Raw genomic sequence first — 19,863 nt, 5'->3', positions numbered from 1 at the left:
GCAAATTATAGGTATAATCACAATATGCATGTTCAATCTTAACCATGCTTTAACATCAAAGCCCAAAGTACAATGTTTTGTAGTCATAACATTAGAAACCGAACTTATGAAGAGGCAAATTTAATTATATCAACAAAAGAAAGATGGAAGAGAGCAAACATACTACCTAGAAAGTAAGAGACACAAATGGGAAGTCTTGGCCATGGAGTTATATACCTTTGCACAGAGAAAAATAAAACTTCAAACAGCTTGAAATGTAGTTAAATAAAAATAAGAAAGAATGGACACACTACAAAGTCAAAGCTATCATCATTCAAGCAGAATCACTGTTACAAGATAAGATTCTACTCAATCCATTATAGCTACTAACTCCTAAGAACATTTCTTTAAAAGGCATCATACAATATTTAAGGATTTAGCAGAATAAAGATACAGTCAAGAGTTTGCATATATATATTTTAATATTATAATCTTAAGTTTTCAGGGGTATTTATATGTATGGTATTCAGCTTCTTTCGGGTATTTTCCCACATCATTATAGTTGTGCTTTTAAAGTTGTAGCGACGTTTTGGCTGATGATGGCAGATGAGATTCTGCCGAAACATCTCGAACATATTCGAACAAAGCTGAATACCATACATACATGCGTGCGTGTGTTTGTGTGTGCTGTATTTTATTTCTACTGTAGCACAGTAATCAAAGTGTTGATTTGAATAGTGGAGACCAGATTGAAATCCTCATGGGGCTAAAGAGGTTTTTACTGTATTATTGTTGATTCGGATAATTTTACTGTGGTCTACCCAGAGCCACTCTGGAGTCAGGAGGTGCCACATCAAAATGAATGAATGAATGCATGAATGCATGAATGATTCCCCAAGAGATTTTGAGCCAGTCACTCTCTCACAATTGTTACCTGTACCTTATAAAGCTGTTGTGATAGGAATCAAATTAATGAAAGGAGACCCACTAAGTCATCTCAAACTCTCTGACAAAACTAGTCCTAGATTTTTGTTTATGTACACATTTTCTCTGGCATCAGATATTTGGCCAAGTTATAAGAAGACCCCTGTAGATGGCACATTAAGTTTTCTTACTTCGTTTTAATTATCAAAAATCTCATTTGCATCATGCATCCCACATAATCTTGTGCTCTCTTACATAAAAATCAATATTCACCTTTTTGGTTCAAGTTTAGCAGCTACGAGTCTTGCCCTTGGTGCTTCATTTTCCACAACATGATAGACTATTTTAATATCCACATGGTTGAATATATAGAAAGTATCTGAATCATGGAATTCTGACTAAAGAACATAAAATAAACTAAATTAGAATACGGATATTCTTTTTAAATTGAAGAAACTAAGCCTGTCCTGATTATGTGCTATCCTACATGAAAACACCACCATAATGAGCTCCACATCTGTTTCCAGTTAAACCATTACCAAAAGCAAGACTTGAAGATTTCTTAAGATGACAAACTGAAGAACTACTATCAAATTAGTCTGGGCCAAATTCTGACGTTTGGATTCCTTGCTGAAAATCATTCTTAAGTACTTTTAGCATTTTTACATTAATTTAATAATGGATTATTCCTGAGGACTGCTCAACGGAAAGGAAAGCCAAGAAACTCTCTACCTTCAGAGGAAAGGAAAACACAAGCCCAGTGCTTACCACAGCTCCTAACACTAAACTGTAAGTGCTATGAACCAGTCCCACTGACAAATTTTCTCTCTTGTTAATAGAGAGGCAGGATTCTGGCTTGGTTTACTTCAGTCCCACCTTCATAAGACCTGTTAATAAGTGTGCAATCCAAGCTGCAGATTAATTGTTAGCTATCAGTTGTAAACCTACTCGCTGATGGAACCACAAGGATATAAACTTATTAGCAGTATTAAGCCTGTGTCCAATATGTGAACTAACTATTGTTTACTATTATAATTGAATAAAGTCAAGTAATAAGTTGCTTTCGAATTCACAGTTTCACTCTCAGCTCATAAACTGTTCAGGTACTGTTTGTCAGTGCTGCTTTTGATGCATAAAATAAATTAAGAGCATAAAATATATACCATGTCGTCAATAGGAAAGTCTAAGCTACATTTTGCTGTTAGTAAAGAATAAAAAAATCAAGCCAGATTACTTACAAATTTAGGATACATCTTAAACGAAGTACCCTTATCAAATTAAAATCAATTTTAAATGTTCAAATTACAGGTAATCCTCACCAAGTTTAAGTGGGATTGGGAACTCCATTATCAAACAATGCAGGTTTAAAGAGTAACTTTGTATAACTATGCTGACTTACAACAGCTGTTAGTTTTCCACTGTCATGTGATTGCAAATGGCAATCACGTGACAGAGTCAAGTGATTGCCATTTGCAATTTCATGAAAGCTTTGCCATTGCTTGTCGGAAGCCAGCAATGAAAATTGCAAATGGCAACCACATGACTGCAGGACATTGTAACACTGTAATTATGAGTGGTAGTTGAGCACCTGAAATATGATATGACTGTAGGGATGCTGAAACATCCACAACTATGAGGATCCACAGTAAATTATTAGCATCACTGTCACTTCAAACAGTTGCTAAATGAGTAGACATTACAAAGGAGTATCTGTAGAATTAACTACGTATCTAATTGCATTTATTTTTGTACAAAGTATTACAACTGCTAGGAACATTTAAAAATCTTGTTTTTTGTAGAACAAGGAAATAATTATGGTGCTAACAAAATGAAGTGTTTCAAAGTGAGTCAAAATAAATTGTAAAAATGAATTATATCTCATGTTTTAAAAGCAAGCTTTCTTCCTCTGAAAACCCAAATTCTCCAAATAATTTTACTTATACATTAACTGTGGATAGATGTAAAATACAAAAATTAATTCAACAATCTTTAGTTACACTGTGCAATCTTAGCAAGCTAGATAACTATCAGATTGACATAATTCTAAGCTGACTATCTTGCTATGATTAGAATTATCCTTTGAATACCTGCCTCATTCTGCTCTGCTCATCTGTAAGGACGCAGAATTAAATCAAAGCACACAAGATACCTTCTTACATAACAAAAACCAAACATGTGAAATAAAAATCCATATGACTTATATGTTTAAAAGATATGTGGGGCAATCCTTACATTGATAAATTGAATATCAACTATTTAAACCGAACAGTAACATATTAATAAAAGCCCCGATAAAGCCTTCACTCAATTAGAGACGAAAATAAGCAACTTAGTCACAGTTCAAATATTTGCAGATTGTGGTGTCAAAATGTGGCTCAAGATGAACTTTCAAGGAACTTACACTTATAACACAGGCACCTCTGGGATGTCCATCTTTTGTAACATAGCAACCAATGGGAAATCCAGGATTGCAAAATTTCTGATTGTCCTCAACCTCGTAACACCATGTTACTGGCATATTATCCACAATCCTATTTAAAAAAAAAGTACTTCAGGAAATGCTTCAGAAAACAACATTAAAGCTAAATATCAATATTTAAAGGTCCAAGACAAAAGATTCACATTGAAAATATTATAAGCTGGTCTGCAGACCAATTTTTATAGAGAACATTCCTAACTAGGAAACACCGCAGGGGGGAAGGGGGGGCTGCCAAACCCAGCAGTTTGCAGTGAGGTGAACAAATAATATATTCTGTCAACTTTGAAACGAACCTGGCAGAAGCCATTTTTCTATTCCTCAGTTGCCACAAGAGGGGGAAGGTTATTTCTACAGGTGGTAGATAGAAACAGGGAGGATTGCCTAGAGAGCTCACCAATCAATCAAATTGGCCAATGTGACCTGTGACTTTTGGGCAGGGAGTTATTTCCCATTTTAATTATGCTGAAACCATGGTAAACATTAGGAATTATTTTTCCATTTGATTGTGCTGATAATGATGTACCCAATAAAGACATTCTTAGAGGAAGACCTCAGTCTCAGAGTTCTGATTTGCTTGGGTTTGTTAGTCGGGATCATGACATATTATTTGTTACTTGTATTTTGATTGTCGATATATTAAATCGCATATTTTAAATAACTCAGGGGATTAACCAGTTTAGAATGTTGTAGTCAAAAACAATGAAAAATTGTCTGGCTGTATCACCAAGAAAAAAAAATATGAATGAATTTCTGATACATTTACTTTATTAAAAATTGTTCTTTGGAGTTCTGTAAGAGTTGTTTATACAATAGTTCTTTTACTATAGCTAAGTAAGGTTTTAACTGTAGATTGACAATTGTGTCAATCCACAGCACTTGACATAAAAATAACCATTGCTTTTATTTTAACTAAAATACCATAAAATAATTGTATTTCTGCTAAAATTTAAACCACATACATTAAAATTGTAAACTCACCAATGATGCTGATAGTTTAATAGCATACTCTTTTTCAGAAATTGTAATTTTTGCCTTTGTTCAGGTTTACTAAGATCATATTCTTTTGTACAAACGTGTTTGCAAGTCTCTTTTTGGTTAAAGTCAAACTATGAAAAATGAAAAATATTCAGGTTAGAAGGAATTCTATCTTAAAACCTATAGCAAAGTTAAGACAGAAACTTTATACAAATAGACTAGTTGGCAGCTCCATATACTATTGTTGAATCAATGTATGTAATCAAGATATCATTCATTAAAAGTGGCATTCTCTCTTCTGTATAAATTCATATTTCTAAAGCAATTGTTTGTTTAAGCCAAATAAGGCTGTAGTCCAACTATTCTATGTCCATTTGTTTCTCTTAAACAAGAACCTTTCTTGAATCCATACAGAAAAAGAAATCAGATTTTCAACTCTGAAGGATTCAGCTTACAGTTTAACAGCTAAATTATACTTTTCTACAGGGATAGATTCCTCCAAAAACAGAGGGGTAGAATTGCAAACACCTGACAATAATGAAACCTGAGGAGCATTGTCATACATAGGCACCTCTATTTTGGAAGGACCCAATAAGCACCAAATATCAGTTGACATTTAATGAAAGCATTGTCCCATCAAGATCAAAGCAGAAGTCAGATAATAAAATCAATGTTAAAAACAGAAGGTAAATATCAGATTGCTGTACAGAGCAGTTCTAGCACAACCTTTCAGATGCACTGCATTATGATTCCATCAGAAGGGCTACTTGAGATATTAGGAATTGTAAGTCACCATATCTAGAAAGCATTGGGTTAGGGGAAAAATGTACTCAATGATATAGAGTCTGCAAAGTAAAGGTCTAGATCAGCGGTGTCCAACCTTGGCAACTTTAAGACTTGTGGACTTCAACTCCCAGCTTTGCTGGCTGAGGAATTCTGGGAGTTGAAGTCCACAAGTCTTTAAAGTTGCCAAGGTTGGACACCCCTGGTCTAGATGATCACACTACGTGTGTTTCTGCAAATGTAAGAGTAGATCCTAGGGCTTCTTTCAGAGAGCCCTCAAACCTTGGTGGTAATTCATGCAGCAGTTGTGGCCTAAAGTTGCACAGTGAAAAAAAACAACCAACAATCTAACTTAACTACAGTCAATATAAAATTTGAGGTAGCTGTTGGCCCAAGAAAACAAACTACTGATAACCTCCAAGCATTTCTAAATTAATAAATTAGCATATAACTCCAATCCACAATTATTATACAGCCAAATAACTTTGTTAAGATGGGAATAAGTTTTTTTTGAAAACTCAGCTCTTTTAAAACTTGGGCCTTTTCCATTTTATTGACTAAAACCACCTCTCCTCAGATCTGCTTGTGCTACATGTCACCTTCTGCCTAATCACAGAAAGCAGAATCTGCCCCCCAAAATGACTGTATATGCCTAAAAAAACAAAAACAGACGGAGTCAGGCAATAAACAGCACCAGGGCTGACCAAAGGCAGACAGCAATTCAGTATTCTGATAAGACAAGTGATGACTGATGCAAATGGATTCAGCAGCATAACTACAGTCGTGTGAAAAAGATATAACCCCACTGGGGAAGAAACCTGAACCGCAACACACTTTACAAGAGCTCTGCTCAGTTCTATTATATAATTAATTTTGTAGTACTTTTACTTAACTACAAATACAAAGATAACAGATTTTGCCTAGAACTGAGGAAAAGAAAAAAATGCCATGGTGTTAGCCCAGGACATCTCCCTCCTTTGAAATCTGTAAAACCGCCAAGAATTGAGAAGCACTTTGCAAGAAAGAGAACTGTAAGTAAAACAAATCCCAGCCACCACCCACCTCTAACAAATTTGAAGCACTAGAATGGGACCACCAAACAGCTGGCAAAACAATAACCGTTAGATCTTTCCTCATTTCTTGGGGGAAGAGCAAAATGATAGCCAGTCACCTTCATAAGTAACCAACTCAGGTACCTGCTTCAGGGGAGCTGAAAAATAAATCCCAAAATAATAAGAAAAATCAGAACATAGAGCGGCACCCTGGGAAAATTCAACTGAGTTTATGGCAAAACAATGCCCCCTCACAGCGCAAACTGTTATCTCAATATTTGAGCAGCTCACAACCATAAAACATGAATTGGGGACAGTGAAGAGAGATATATCCCCACTGGTAAGTGTTCAATATATTTCAACATATATATATTTGATCTTCACTTCAACAATATCAACTGATAAAAGGGCTATAACAAATATAATGCATCACTTATATTTTTAGCCCATTGTTTCATCTACAAATAGCAAATATTTCAACTGCCAACTTGCCTAGGCCAGACAAGTTCAATCTCAGAGCAGATGCTGAAACAAGTCTCTAAGAACCAAGAATTTCATCATGTGACCTACAGGTATTTTTTGCCACAACTGAATCAAAATGGATGAATCTACCTTTAGAGAGGAACTGCATAAATTAAATCTAAATAAGAGGTATGTCAGAAGGATATCTTCGCCATCCAGAAAAAACATCAGGGCAAGATTAAAGTTTACTCATGATCAGCAAGGCAAAACCAGGTCTTCTGGAATGTGCTCTGAATAAATAAGGCAAATATAGGGTTACTTGGCCACAGTATTAGAAGACATGTTTAATGAAACATTTCACCAGAAGAAACATTCATCAGATACCAATTAATGTTGGAAATGTTATGATTTGGGGCTGCTTTGCTGCATCAGGGTCTGGCAGCTCAGCATCACAGAATCGATTACGAATTCTTCATTGTACCAGAAGGTGCTTGAGGACAATATGAGACTATCAGTTAGAAAAGTGAATCTTAAACAAAAATAGACCTCGCAAGATGACAAGGATCCTAAAAACTTACCAGAAAATTCACCGAAGAATGGCTAAAAAATCCCCCACAAAAAATGGAGAGTTCTGGAATGGCAAAACCAAAGCTGTGATTAAATCCTACTGAAAAGATATGGGGTGATTTGCAATGGGCTGTGTATGCAAGAAACCCCTCCAACATTCACACAGCTGAAGAAGAAATTCCTTCCAGTCAATGTTGGAGTCTCATAGATAGTAGTAGAACTACCTGCTTCAAATTGTTCTTGCCAAAGGAGGCAATACCAGATATTAGAGCCAAGGATGTACTTAACTTTTTCCACAGAGGAAAGTATATATCTGTTAATTTTGTGTTGAATAAATCATTACCAAGAAAATTGTAATAGTTTTGTGTAATTATGTCATCTTTAGCTTTATATATAGTTTGACTGAAGATAAAATAACCGATTTGTCCACATACATTAAAAAACCTTTACAATGTGCAGTACACACATTGGGGGTGTACTAACTTTTTCACAAAACTGTATTTTTTTTCACTTCTCCACAATGCAACACCTGACAGTCAAACATTATCAACACTGCAGTGTGAGAAAATCAAATGGCATCAGCAAGTCTGACTAAATGTCCACTGAAAGCTGCTTTCAGATTGTCTGCCTACCATTTGCCAGAAAAACCAAGCTAGTAGGATGTGAGCAGCTGTGTGCCATTTTAATTTTAACACAGTAACTCCATCAAGGAATTGCACTGTGAGAAATGCAAAATGAGGCCATATCATCAAACCGAATTAGAATGCTGTCGTTAATCCTAGCAGCAGCAAGCAAAAGAAAAAAAAAAACAGAGCAAGTCTAGCATCCGTAGGTTCCTTCCATGTCTCTAAAATTGGCCCAAGAATGCTACATACTGGTACTTCCCATGCAACAGTTCTGCACAAGTTTTCCTCTTAATGAGATTCATGCTTTCTGTTTTGCAATTTTACATTTCTTCAGTTGTTCAAATGAGGATTATACCTTGTAGGGAGATGGTTCAATCCTCTCACCAAACAATACTTGGCCAAGGTTTTCAGAAGGTCGCTTTCCTCCCTCTGCTTGGCAAAAATCGAATCTAGGAAAGAATACAGATTTATAAAATTCCAACATTCTCAGTATGGGTTAAATTATTTTATTTGAACAGCTCTCTGCGCATCACATTTTATCAAAGGTCCAGTTATTTTTCTAAATTTTAAATAGCTTATACATTTTCAGAAATTAACACTTTCAATCATATTTTGGAACTGTTTTAATCGAACTACTCAGAAAATCAATTCTTCATTTTAGTCAATGACTCAAATAAAAAAGAGGCAACCAAGCAAACAAGAAATAAAAGAAAATAACATTCAGAGAATATCACCTTATGTGACATCCTATACATGAATGTATATTAATATTTTAGCATAATGTTAATACCAAAGCTGATATCATAAACTTAAAATCATATCATTTAAAACTATATAGTAACAAAAGCTAAAAATTGGAATCTGAGAAAATATTTTGATGTCACCAAACTTCTGAATTTACAACTATTGCCTATGGTTAAGGAGGAAGCGTAAATCCTCTAGTTACTATGCATATAGCAGTAGAATTCCTTAGCATCTATTTGTTTAGGTCTTTCAGTCTGTGAATGACAACAGTCAAGGGATGTCACTTCCCACTTTATTTTGGTTGTAGTTTAACAAAACTTGGCAACATTCAAAGAAAAGGTCCAAACTAGTCAGATAGAAGAAACTACACGGAGAAAAAATCAGTAGCCTTCGATATTACGAAGATATGGCAAACTCCAGACTCTCTATAAATCCTATAATATACCAATAATAAGGGATTTATTCATCCCTTTTGAGATACCAGAAGCCCCTTAAGACCTGGATATGTTATCAGGCCTGGAATCCCAAAGAACTGGAGACATGCCTAAATGGCTCCATTGTTGTGGTAGCTATTCTTATTCTCTGCATAGGATTTACATATTTATTTTTATAATATTTATCTTTTACTGTATATTTTATACTGATTTTATGTACTTACATATATGTTGCTTTATTAGATTGTTGACTGTCCAGAGTTGCTTTTTATGAAATGGGCATTCATACAAATTTAATAAATGCATAAGACACGGACAGTGGATTTTAAAGTGCCTGTATTGCATGAGCAGAGTTAGGAAGTATAGGGTATATCTTATAGGGTATATCTTCCAAATACAATCAATGGCAGGATAGTAGACCAAGCTAATATTAGAGAACTTCTTAGTTTGAAAATTGGGACAAAATTTAAGTATTTTTAGGTTTGAACAAGGGTGAATCAACTACTTAAAATGTATTTTGCATATCAACTACTTAAAATATATTTTGGTCTGATTGCCTTTCCACACCCAGGAAAAATGATCTTAGAAAATAATAAAAATGCAACTTCTCTATTAAGTATTTTGACTCTTCCAACTGGCACTGCAATTATCTACTAATGTCATAGGGGTCAAGCCTTCAAATCAAGTGTAATTATACCTAATATTCTCCAATCCCTATGTTGAAGGCCACTAGCAAAACACTAATGGCATTCCCTCTGATACTCTATCAAAGTGAAAGTTGGATTTAAAAGAATCAGGATAGATAAAGTTTTGACACTTTTGAACTTTGCTGTTGGTGAAAATTTTTTGGGAACACCATGGACAGGCCAAAAAATAAACAAATTGATCACTGAATAAATCAACCCAAATGTTCACTAAAGAAACATCAAGCTTATGTTATTACATTTCAATCACATTATGCAAAGGCCTAGTTCTCTGGGAAAGGATCTAAGTTTGGAAAAGGTGGAAAAGGAAAAAGATGGTGGGTAGTTTGGTAGGTGGACTGGTGAGGGGTGCACTATTGGAAGACTTGAAGGACAAGATGTTGTCATGGAGAAGTTATATTTATGTTAGGGTTAGGATTAGGGTTACAACAAACAGATGACACATAATCAACAAACCAACCAATGCAACTGTCAGCTGGTGCTCCATTCAAAATCCAAGAAAGAAATACTTAGACTCTTTTAACCAGAGAAAAGACACCTTTAACTGGAAATCAAGTGGTAGCAACAAAAGAATTCTGAATCTGAGAAAATGGGTGCGTAAATCACATATACAAAGTAATGGCAACGTTCCCACCAATAGTTCAACTGGCTCATCCAATTAAAAGTTGTGTATATCATCATGTGGGCATCTCCAGGTGGTGATGAGGCTTGTCCGTTGACCTTGACATAGTTTGATAAAGGGTTGCAGCTGCGCATAGCATAGGATAGAAACCTAAGCAAGAATGTACCCCGCTCCCCCCCACAGTTTATATAGTTCTGGTTTGTAACACCTCCAGCTCACTTCCCATAATCATTCCCCCCCCCTTACTTATGACAGCCAAAAGAAGCAAAGCAAAGGGAGAAAAATCTTGAAGGCTGACAGCAACATTATCAAGCACCATGGCACATCACATAATACTAAATGACAACCTTTGCTCAAAAATACTAAGACAAAAGGAAAAATGTTTTAAGCTTTTTAAAAGTAAAAATAACCCAAAACATTATGAGTGTCATATCTTATCAGATCTGCATTTTTGTGTAAAATCTCATAATTTTTCCATCTTTAATGTTTAAAATTTATGCTTGGGGAAAAAAGATTATACACTGCTCAAAAAAATTAAGGGAACACAAAAATAAGACATTCTAGATCTGAATGAATGAAATATTCTTATTAAATACTTTGTTCATTACATAATTGAATGTTCTGACAACAAACTCACAGAAAAATTATCAATGGAAATCAAATTTAGCAACCCATGGAGGTCTGGATTTGGAGTTACAATCAAAATTAAAGTGACAAAAAACACTATAGGCTGATCCAACTTTGATGTAATGTCCTTAAAACAAGTCAAAATAAGGCTCAGTAGTGTGTGTGGCCTCCACGTGCCTGTATGACCTCCATACAATCCCTGGGCATGCTCCTGATGAGGTGATGGATAGTCTCCTGAGGGATCTCCTCCCACACCTGGACTAAAGAATCCCCCAACTCCTGGACAGTCTGTGGTGCAATGTGGCGTTGGTGGATGGAGCGAGACATGATGTCTCAGATGTGCTCAATTGGATTCAGGTCTGGGGAACGGGCGGGCCAGTCCATAGCATCAATGCCTTCGCCTTGCAGGAACTGCTGACACACTCCAGCCACATGAGGTCTAGCATTGTCTTGCATTAGGAGGAACCCAGGGCCAACCGCACCAGCATATGGTCTCACAAGGGGTCTGAGGATCTCACCTCTGTACCTAATGGCAGTCAGGCTACCTCTGGCGAGCACATGGAGGGCTGTGCAGACCCCTAAAGAAATGCCACCCCACACCATTACTGACCCACTGCCAAACCGGTCATGCTGGAGGATGTTGCAGGCAGCAGAATGTTCTCCACAGCGTCTCCAGACCCTGTCATATCTGTCACATGTGCTCAGTGTGAACCAGCTTTCATCTGTGAAGAGCACAGGGTGCCAGTGGCGAATGTGCCAATCTTGGTGTTCTCTGGCAAATGCCAAACGTCCTGCACGATGTTGGGCTGTAAGCACAACCTCCACCTGTGGACATTGGGCCCTCATACCACCCTCATGGAGTCTGTTTCTGACCATTTGAGCAGCCATATGCACATTTGTGGCCCGCTGGTGGTCATTTTGCAGGGCTCTGGCAGTGCTCCTCCTGTCCCTGCTTGCACAAAGGTGGAAGTAGCGGTCCTGATGCTGGGTTGTTGCCCTCCTACGGCCTCCTCCACGTCTCCTGATGTACTGGCCTGTCTCCTGGTAGCGCCTCCATGCTCTGGACACTACGCTGACAGACACAGCAAACCTTTTTGCCACAGCTCACATTGATGTGCCATCCTAGATGAGCTGCACTACCTGAGCCACTTGTGTGGGTTGTAGACTCTGTCTCATGCTATCACTAGAGTGAAAACACCGCCAGCATTCAAAAGTGACCAAACCATCAGCCAGAAAGCATAGGAACTGAGAAGTGATCTGTGGTCACCACCTGCAGAACCACTCCTTTATTGGGGATGTCACGCAAACTGACTATGCTTTCCACCTGTTGTCTATTCCATTTGCACAACAGCATGTGAAATTGACTGTCAATCAGTGTTGCTACCTAAGTGGACAGTTTGATTTCACAGAAGTGCGACTGACTTGGAGTTACATTGTATTGTTTAAGTGTTCCCTTTATTTTTTTTGAGCAGTGTATTTTCCAAAAGAATTGTATTTTTGCATTAAGATGTACAGGAAATCTAATAAATACTGATATTTAAAATTAATTAGTTTAGCAATTTGAACATTTTTAGTTATGAGATCCTAAAATACAATAGATCACAACTAAAATAACCTTTATTAGATATGCATTATGACCACATCTATACTATGGAACAAATGTGGTCCCATGTTTGTTTAAAATAGTATAGATAAATTATAAAATTAACATCTACAACTGAGCAAATGAATACAATACTGTCCTCAGGACAAATGCTCGGGACTCAGCAACTCAAATATTACATCAAAGAACTAATCCAAAGGGCAAAAGTAATTTTCCACCATGGCTGAATTGGGATAGCCATTCCTCTTTTGGCTTAGCAAAGCATTCATAAAGTACTACTAGTTCAATGTTACAAACCAAATTAGGAATAATATACTCACGCAGTATATTCATAAGGAAGGACTGATTCCACAGAATCCAGTCTATTCACAAATAGTTCTATCGCAGACTGCAAATACCAAGAAGACATTATTAGATCATTAAATTAATCCACACTAATTTTCTTAGCTATAGGCAATGTTATTAAAGTATTTTGAACATAGTACTTTATTTAGAACTTTAGTACTTTAAAGTACTTTAGTACTTTATTTTAAACTCTAAAGTTAATGTGCTTTTATTGAAATCTATTTTCCAGTGGGAAATGGATCTAGTTAGTAATAAGAATTTTCTCGCTCTTTAGGAAACCCATGTTTCGTGTATCTGATGCATGTGGATGTTGAAAGCTCCTAAAACATACCAGGAAGTTGGTACAGAAGGTTACAACTTTCAAAGCATGTAGCCCATAGGAAGAAATATAGTAGGGCTGATCATTTAAGCAACAGAGAAATGTATCTTCTTATAAAGTTTAAAATACTGTATAGCATTACTGAAACAATATTTTATCAATAGACTTTCAAATTAGCCAGCTGGATTACTTTGGGCAAGCCACCCTCTTACAGCCCCACCCAATTCACAGCTTGTTTTGAGGAAAATAGGAGGAAGCTGTACTGGATATTTTCGCTGCCTTGAGTTGTTTGTAAAATGAAAATAAACAAATAAATTACTAACAGAGTTGAAATTTCTAGTAGGATTGATAGTATAGAATAATCTTCCCAAGATGGAAAACATTAGATAACATTAAAAACAGTTAACATGATGTATTATAGTTTTTCCAATCAGATCAAAGATCCATTAACTTTCTCTATCTAACAACTACCTTCCAAATAGCAAACAGATAAAACACAAATTCAATAGGTTTCTTATTCCCCCTCCTCAGCATACTGGCCCTGAATATGACGATTATAATGACAGATGGCACCTGACAGACATCTATTTCCAGAGTTCTAAGTGATCTTTTATAAAGGCACAAAAAAGGAGGCCATAATCAAGTTTTGTAATAATTATTACATTGATTATCCACTGTATACAAAAGTGGTTTCAAAAGTATCTGCATTTTGGAGAGGACAACTAATGGACAGATTTTTTTTAATTTATTTATTTAGGACTGTCAAAGCTGTACAACTGCCACAGAGTCATGTGAGGAAAATGCTAGTTTGAGGATGGCATTTCTTACATACTAACATAACATACTTTAACTTAATTTAAATTTAATTAACTTATTGCACAAGCCATAAAGTCAGACACATGATTCACCAAGAGCTAAGCCAAAAAACCATACTTTGAAAAATAAATATCAGTGGCTGGATTCACACATCATGACAATATATAAAATATGTAAAAGACTTTCTCTAGGAACAGAAAGGAAAACTGGAATAATTAAGATGCTTTTCCTCTTTTCAAATCACGCACTAATAAATTTTCCATTCATCTAGAAGGCTTCGACAGGAACTTAAAATTTAATGTAAATAACAGTTAAGTTTACAGAATATGCTAAGCCTTGGTTCTTCTAACTATTAAATATCTACAGCTAGATGAGTTTGCATATAATTCTAAGCCAAAATTAAGGTCTATTAATCATCAACAGCAAAATTTTAAGAAAAACATCAAATCATTTCTTTTCCCATGAATCTTCAATGTGCATTGTCTACTACAGTCATTTGAGTTATTCAAACAGCAGGACATCAATGAAATTGGTTCAGAAAAAAACCTTGTTGGCAAAATACAAACTAAGACTGGATAATAAACTTATTTTTTTAAAAAAAATTCCTCTTCAACTATTTTAATTCTAAGGAACTCTAGACACTCGAGAGAAGTGCCAGGTCGATGGGCAAGGTCACGAAGATCAAAAGCCCAACCAACCAAACCAGGAAAAAAAAAAGCAAACCAGTCAATCAATCAGAATAGAGCTGGAAGGGACCTTGGAGGTCTTCCAGTCCAACCCCCTGCACACCAACAGGAGACCCTTATACCATTTCAATCCTTTCTTAAACATTGCCAGTGATGGCAAATCACACTTTGGTATTGAGGTCAAAGCAATAGCCCGTTCAAGAAGTCAATGAAGGGGGCGGGGAGGGGGCTTTTAACTTTTCGGTTTTTGCAACAGGGAATAGCCCTTTTAATCGACTTTGGCCGGGGGAGGAGAAGGAAAAGAAGAAGCTAAGAAGGCTGAGACCAACCGATCTTAGCAGACACTATGAGATTTGGGCGGTGGGGGATCCCAGGACTACAAAGCACTTGAGGATCATGGCCAAGGAAGGTAGCCACTCTTATTATCACCGGCAACCGCCCCAGGGGCAGAGAGCCCTTGGGGAGGAAAGCTCGCCCGTCCCGTCCCGACCCGCCCCTCTCCCAGGCAAGGGACCCTCCCTCCTCCTCAGCCACAGACCTTGCACTCCGAGACCTTAGCCGACTTGTCGCAAAAGTTAACGGGAGCCAGGCCGGGCAGGTAGAAAGGGGAGGCGAAGGGCTGAAGAACCGCTTGGAGCGCGGAAAGCAACAACAGCCACGCGACCGCCATGGCGACCCCAGACGAGGACGGGGAGGAAGCCGAAACGAAACAAAACCCCGAGGTCCCCCCAACGGTCCGAGCTTCTCTCGGCGGCTACTTCCGGCTTCGGCAGACACGTCGACCGGTGTTCGCGGGAAGTGCAGGGAGAGTCATTTCCGCTTAGCGGGTGGGGTGGGGTGGGGTGTGCTTCTTGAATGCCATGGTTACAGCGGGTCTGAGGAAGGCGTGGTCCAATTACGGCACCGTTCTGAAGTTCAAAGTCTACCACCTTAGACCGGTTGGACTTCAACTCCCAGAGTTCCCTCGCCGACCTGGTGCTCAGGGGAATTCTGGAAGTTGAAATCCACACTTAAAAAAATATATATATAAACATTAAAAAACATTGAACGTGGTGGCCTTCTTTGACATACATTTCGGTCAATACATTTTGCATTCAGAAAGATAAAGAAGTTATGTACAATTATATACATTTATATACATATATACATTTTAACTTTGTAGTTTTTAAATCTTTCTCATCTTTTGGAGAAGAGGAAGTGCTCCACTTTAAAACTTGAACATGAAATATCACCTAAAGGTGATTTCATGGCAGACTGAGGATGAGATGAAGGAAACACCACCAGGACATATTTTAAACATGTACATCACATCTCTGCACTGCAGTTACAAGAATTAACAATAAGTTCTAACTTAGTTTATCTTCCAACTGTTCTCAACAGGACAATGAAAACTTGAGCCATAATAACCAGAAAGTATTCTCTAATGCAAATGGAAGCTGCTTAAAGACATTAGATAAAATTATCCATATCAACTCTGAACATACATATGCAAAAGATTTTCTATTTTTGTCCAGTTCAAAAAAAGAAAGCAAGAAACTACATGACTTGTAAAAAGTAAATGAATTGATGACTTGTAAAAAGTAAATAAAGTAAATGACTTGAAGATGACTTGTAAAAAGTAAATAAACTATAAATACTTAAAATATTCCCAATTTCCTGATTTAGGGTTAGCCACTAGATAACAGGGCCAATATCTAAGTGTTTGCAAAAACTCTTTCTTCAGTAAGACAAAAGAACAGGGTGTCCAGGTTTTCATGGAGGCTAAAAGGGAAAGAAAAAGTTACTCCCTATAATATAGTTTTACTTTTTACAAATCATCAATGTGTACTGTCCTGCTTTTTATATACCTATAAAACATATGCACATATGCATATGGTCTCCAATTTCTAGCCTTAACTACTTTTTTAACCACTTAACTAAGCTAGTTGTCAAATACATTAGAAGTATTTATTTCTTTGTGCTTATATAATTCCAAATTCCAAAAACAACTCCCAGATGTTTAAAACTATAGGTAGTCCTTGACTTCCAACCAAAATTGAGCCCAAAATTTCTGTTGCTAAGTGAGATGTTTGTTAAGTGAGTTTTCCCCATTTTATGACTTTCTTGCCACTTGTGTTAAATTTTGTTAAATTTTGTTTTCTTGCCACTGCAGTTGTTAAATTAGGAACACAGTTGTTAAGTGAATCTGGCTTCTCCATTGACTTTGCTTGTCAGAAGATTGTAAAATATGTTCACATGACCCTGGGACAGTGGAAGCATCATAACTTTGAGCATCTGAATGTAAATCACATGACCATGGGGATGCTGCAATGGTTATAAGTGTGAAAAATGGTCATAAGTCACTTTTTTCAGTGCCATTGTAATGTCAAAAGGTCACTAAAGGAACTGTTGTAAGTCGAGGACTATCTATACATCATTATTTTGGTCAGAAACCATACGAACCAATAAAAGCACAAATTAATATAAATAAGGACATTCCCAAGAGCCAGAGAGACTATATATAACATAGTAGTTCTCGCTTATTGATCATTAGCCCAACAACTGTTCAAAGTTATGACAGTGTGGAACAAGAAGATTTGTAGTTACTCGTTGAAGTTGTGTTGCAGCATCCCCTCAGTCATATGATCCGATTTTGAAACCTTCACAGCCAGTTTCCTACAAGCACAGTCTATGTGGAAGCCAGCAGAAAGTCTAAAATCACAGTCACATGATGTACTTAACTACATGCAATTTGCTTAATAACTGCAAGCAAAACTGCCTGAATTGCTGTTGTAAGTTGCTGCAGTCACGTGATTTTTTCACTTTATGATCACATTGCTTAGTGACTAAGCTGCTGGTCCCAGCTTTTGGAAGAAAAATCCATCTGGTTCAGTTCCAAGCTGGGAGAAAGGCGCTGGAAATAAAATGGAGGCTGATTGGAAAGAAGGTCCATTTATTGATAAACAGAACCACAGTGTGCAGTTCTGGGACAGCTGACAAATTAGCTTGATGAGTGCAAGGATTTTTATATAGAGTTTCTGAAATGCTGCCGGGGGTTATGCAATGTCTGAAAGTAACTTTGAATCAGGGTGTCCACAAGCTGTGGTTTAAAAAGTCAGAATGGTGATGTAGTGGTGCAATTGAAACTCTGGTTTTTAATGTGTGGTTGCCTTTGCATAGGGATGTTCTCTCTCTGTGGTGTTCTGCAGATCAAACTGAAGGAGAACTTCACAAAAACTGGCTCAAGCTGTTGGACATTAACAGATAAAAAACACACATTTCAAATAACAAATAAATAGAATTGTGCTAAGCCATACTATAAATTGCTTGGTGTTGGCTTAGCTTATTGGGTTAATGTTACCACTATTTTGTAAATCACTACACTATTTTATAAATCAACTAACAACTGTCACTGGACCTGGAACTATGATTGTAAGTTGTTGTGATAGTCAAGCAGCTCACCATCGTTCAGCATCTGATTTTATGGCCTTTTTTGCAGCATTTGTTAAGTGAACACAGCAATCCTTAAGCAAGTCCATTTTATCCAGGCATTTTTATTTTATTTGAAAAAGAGTTTAAAATACAAAACTCAAAAAAAAAAACCACAACCCAACCTGAAAACAAGAACAAAGAAAAAAATATAAAACAAGCAAGACATTTTGTACATTTTGTAATGTACAAAAGTACATTAAAAAGAAAAAAACCCAGTACATATACACATATTATCCCCCTAACTGAATACGGATTAATACATTACAGTACTACAATATTGGTTCTCATTCCCTGCCAAACAGCCCTTCCCAATTTTTTAAACTAGTAAATCTATTTGCAAATTATTGACCTGTCATCTATACGCTATATTAATGACAACATAGTTAACAAGAAGAGTAATAATAATAAAAAGGAGAAAATTAAATTTTCAAAACCCTCTGTTAAAGTCTTTTATAATCAACTTGGAGAAAGTATATCCCACTTATGTATCTCAAATCATCCCAAAATTTTTAAGTCATTCACCCTGGATCAAATATCAATGTTTGTTTCTTCATGCCTCTTATCAGTTATTGTCTAGTTAAATATTATAAATTAAACCTTTACAATTAGTTTATCTTTCCAACAAAGTCCAGATAGAAGTGTTTCCAATTAAGTGTAGTAAATTCATTCCCCAATCTGCCTCCTTAAAAAAAAAATTGTTGTCACGTCCTGATTCACTCAAGTTTCTCCTATTGTAAAATATGCAGGACTGAAGTTCAGAAAAATGCATGGAATCAGCTCAGTTGGTTCTCCATCTGCACAGTCCATATATCTTTGATCTACAGTTTTCAAATCAAATTCCTTTTGTGAATCTAATTTATTCAAAGCTACGTGCCTCTGAATATTTTCTACAACCATTATCATCTCATCATATATATTTTTTAAACTTACAGCTAAAGGTTGCATGTTACCAAAAGATCTTTTCTCAGATTTCAGGCACTCTTACTTGTCTGCAATCTGATACATTGTTACTCTGTGAACTTAACCAAAGAACAAAGAATGCTGAAGCAGAAGGATTCAGGAAAGATACTTTCTGGATATTTCTATTCAAGATTCGAAGAAAAATTAAAAAGCAGTAAACTCCAAGTATTTTGCAAATTTTAAAAAATGCAAAAACCCTGTAGTGAGAGTCCAATATTAATGTAAATCAAATGAAAGCACTTCATCATCCAAGAACATGCCATGTTTACATATGGGAAAACAAACATTATTTAGAACAACAGCATAAATGAAAAGGAAAAAAAAAACAGCTAGAGTCCAACAGGATGTTGAAATAAATCAGCATTTAGTCAGCCAATCTAAAAATAAAAAGAGAAAGTAAAAGTTCAAAAAGTGAAGTTAAAGCCCAAGCATGCTTAAAAAACCAAAATGTCCAAAAAAAAAAAAAAGATGAATGCCAATGACTTTCCAACTTCTCCCAAAAATAAGTGGAATCTTCAAGACTTCCCTTCCTAGGTGATCTATGGCTGTCCAAAGTTGTCAAAATGCTCCCATTCAAATCCAGGAAGCAGCACTGCCAGAAAACCAGCTTTAGCAGCAAAATCAGCCGATTGTTAGCAAGAGAGAAAAGGCCTCTTACCATTCCAATAGGCATTTTTTTGCCAGA

The 19,863-nt window shown here is 36.5% G+C and overlaps 1 protein-coding gene across 1 annotated transcript in view; it reads right to left on the bottom strand.

Annotated features, from left to right (window-relative positions):
• TM9SF2 (transmembrane 9 superfamily member 2) overlaps window positions 1–15,518 on the bottom strand; it is a 33,378-nt gene extending 17,860 nt beyond the window's left edge. The window contains exons 1-6 of the mRNA XM_026708301.2: window positions 15,286–15,518; window positions 12,902–12,969; window positions 8,203–8,296; window positions 4,361–4,488; window positions 3,305–3,434; window positions 1,177–1,301 (exon numbers count right to left, since the gene is read on the bottom strand). Coding sequence (XP_026564086.1) covers window positions 1,177–1,301; window positions 3,305–3,434; window positions 4,361–4,488; window positions 8,203–8,296; window positions 12,902–12,969; window positions 15,286–15,417 — 677 coding nt within the window. The 5' untranslated portion in view covers window positions 15,418–15,518. The remainder of the gene's footprint in view (window positions 1–1,176; window positions 1,302–3,304; window positions 3,435–4,360; window positions 4,489–8,202; window positions 8,297–12,901; window positions 12,970–15,285) is intronic.
• Window positions 15,519–19,863: the final 4,345 nt, after the last annotated feature.

Source organism: Pseudonaja textilis, chromosome 8 (assembly GCF_049901715.1).
Source record: "Pseudonaja textilis isolate UNSWEBS1 chromosome 8, rPseTex1.2, whole genome shotgun sequence".
Lineage (NCBI taxonomy): Eukaryota > Metazoa > Chordata > Lepidosauria > Squamata > Elapidae > Pseudonaja > Pseudonaja textilis.
The sequence above is the reverse complement of the archived record's forward strand: the minus strand, read 5'-3'. Positions and strand labels throughout refer to the sequence as shown.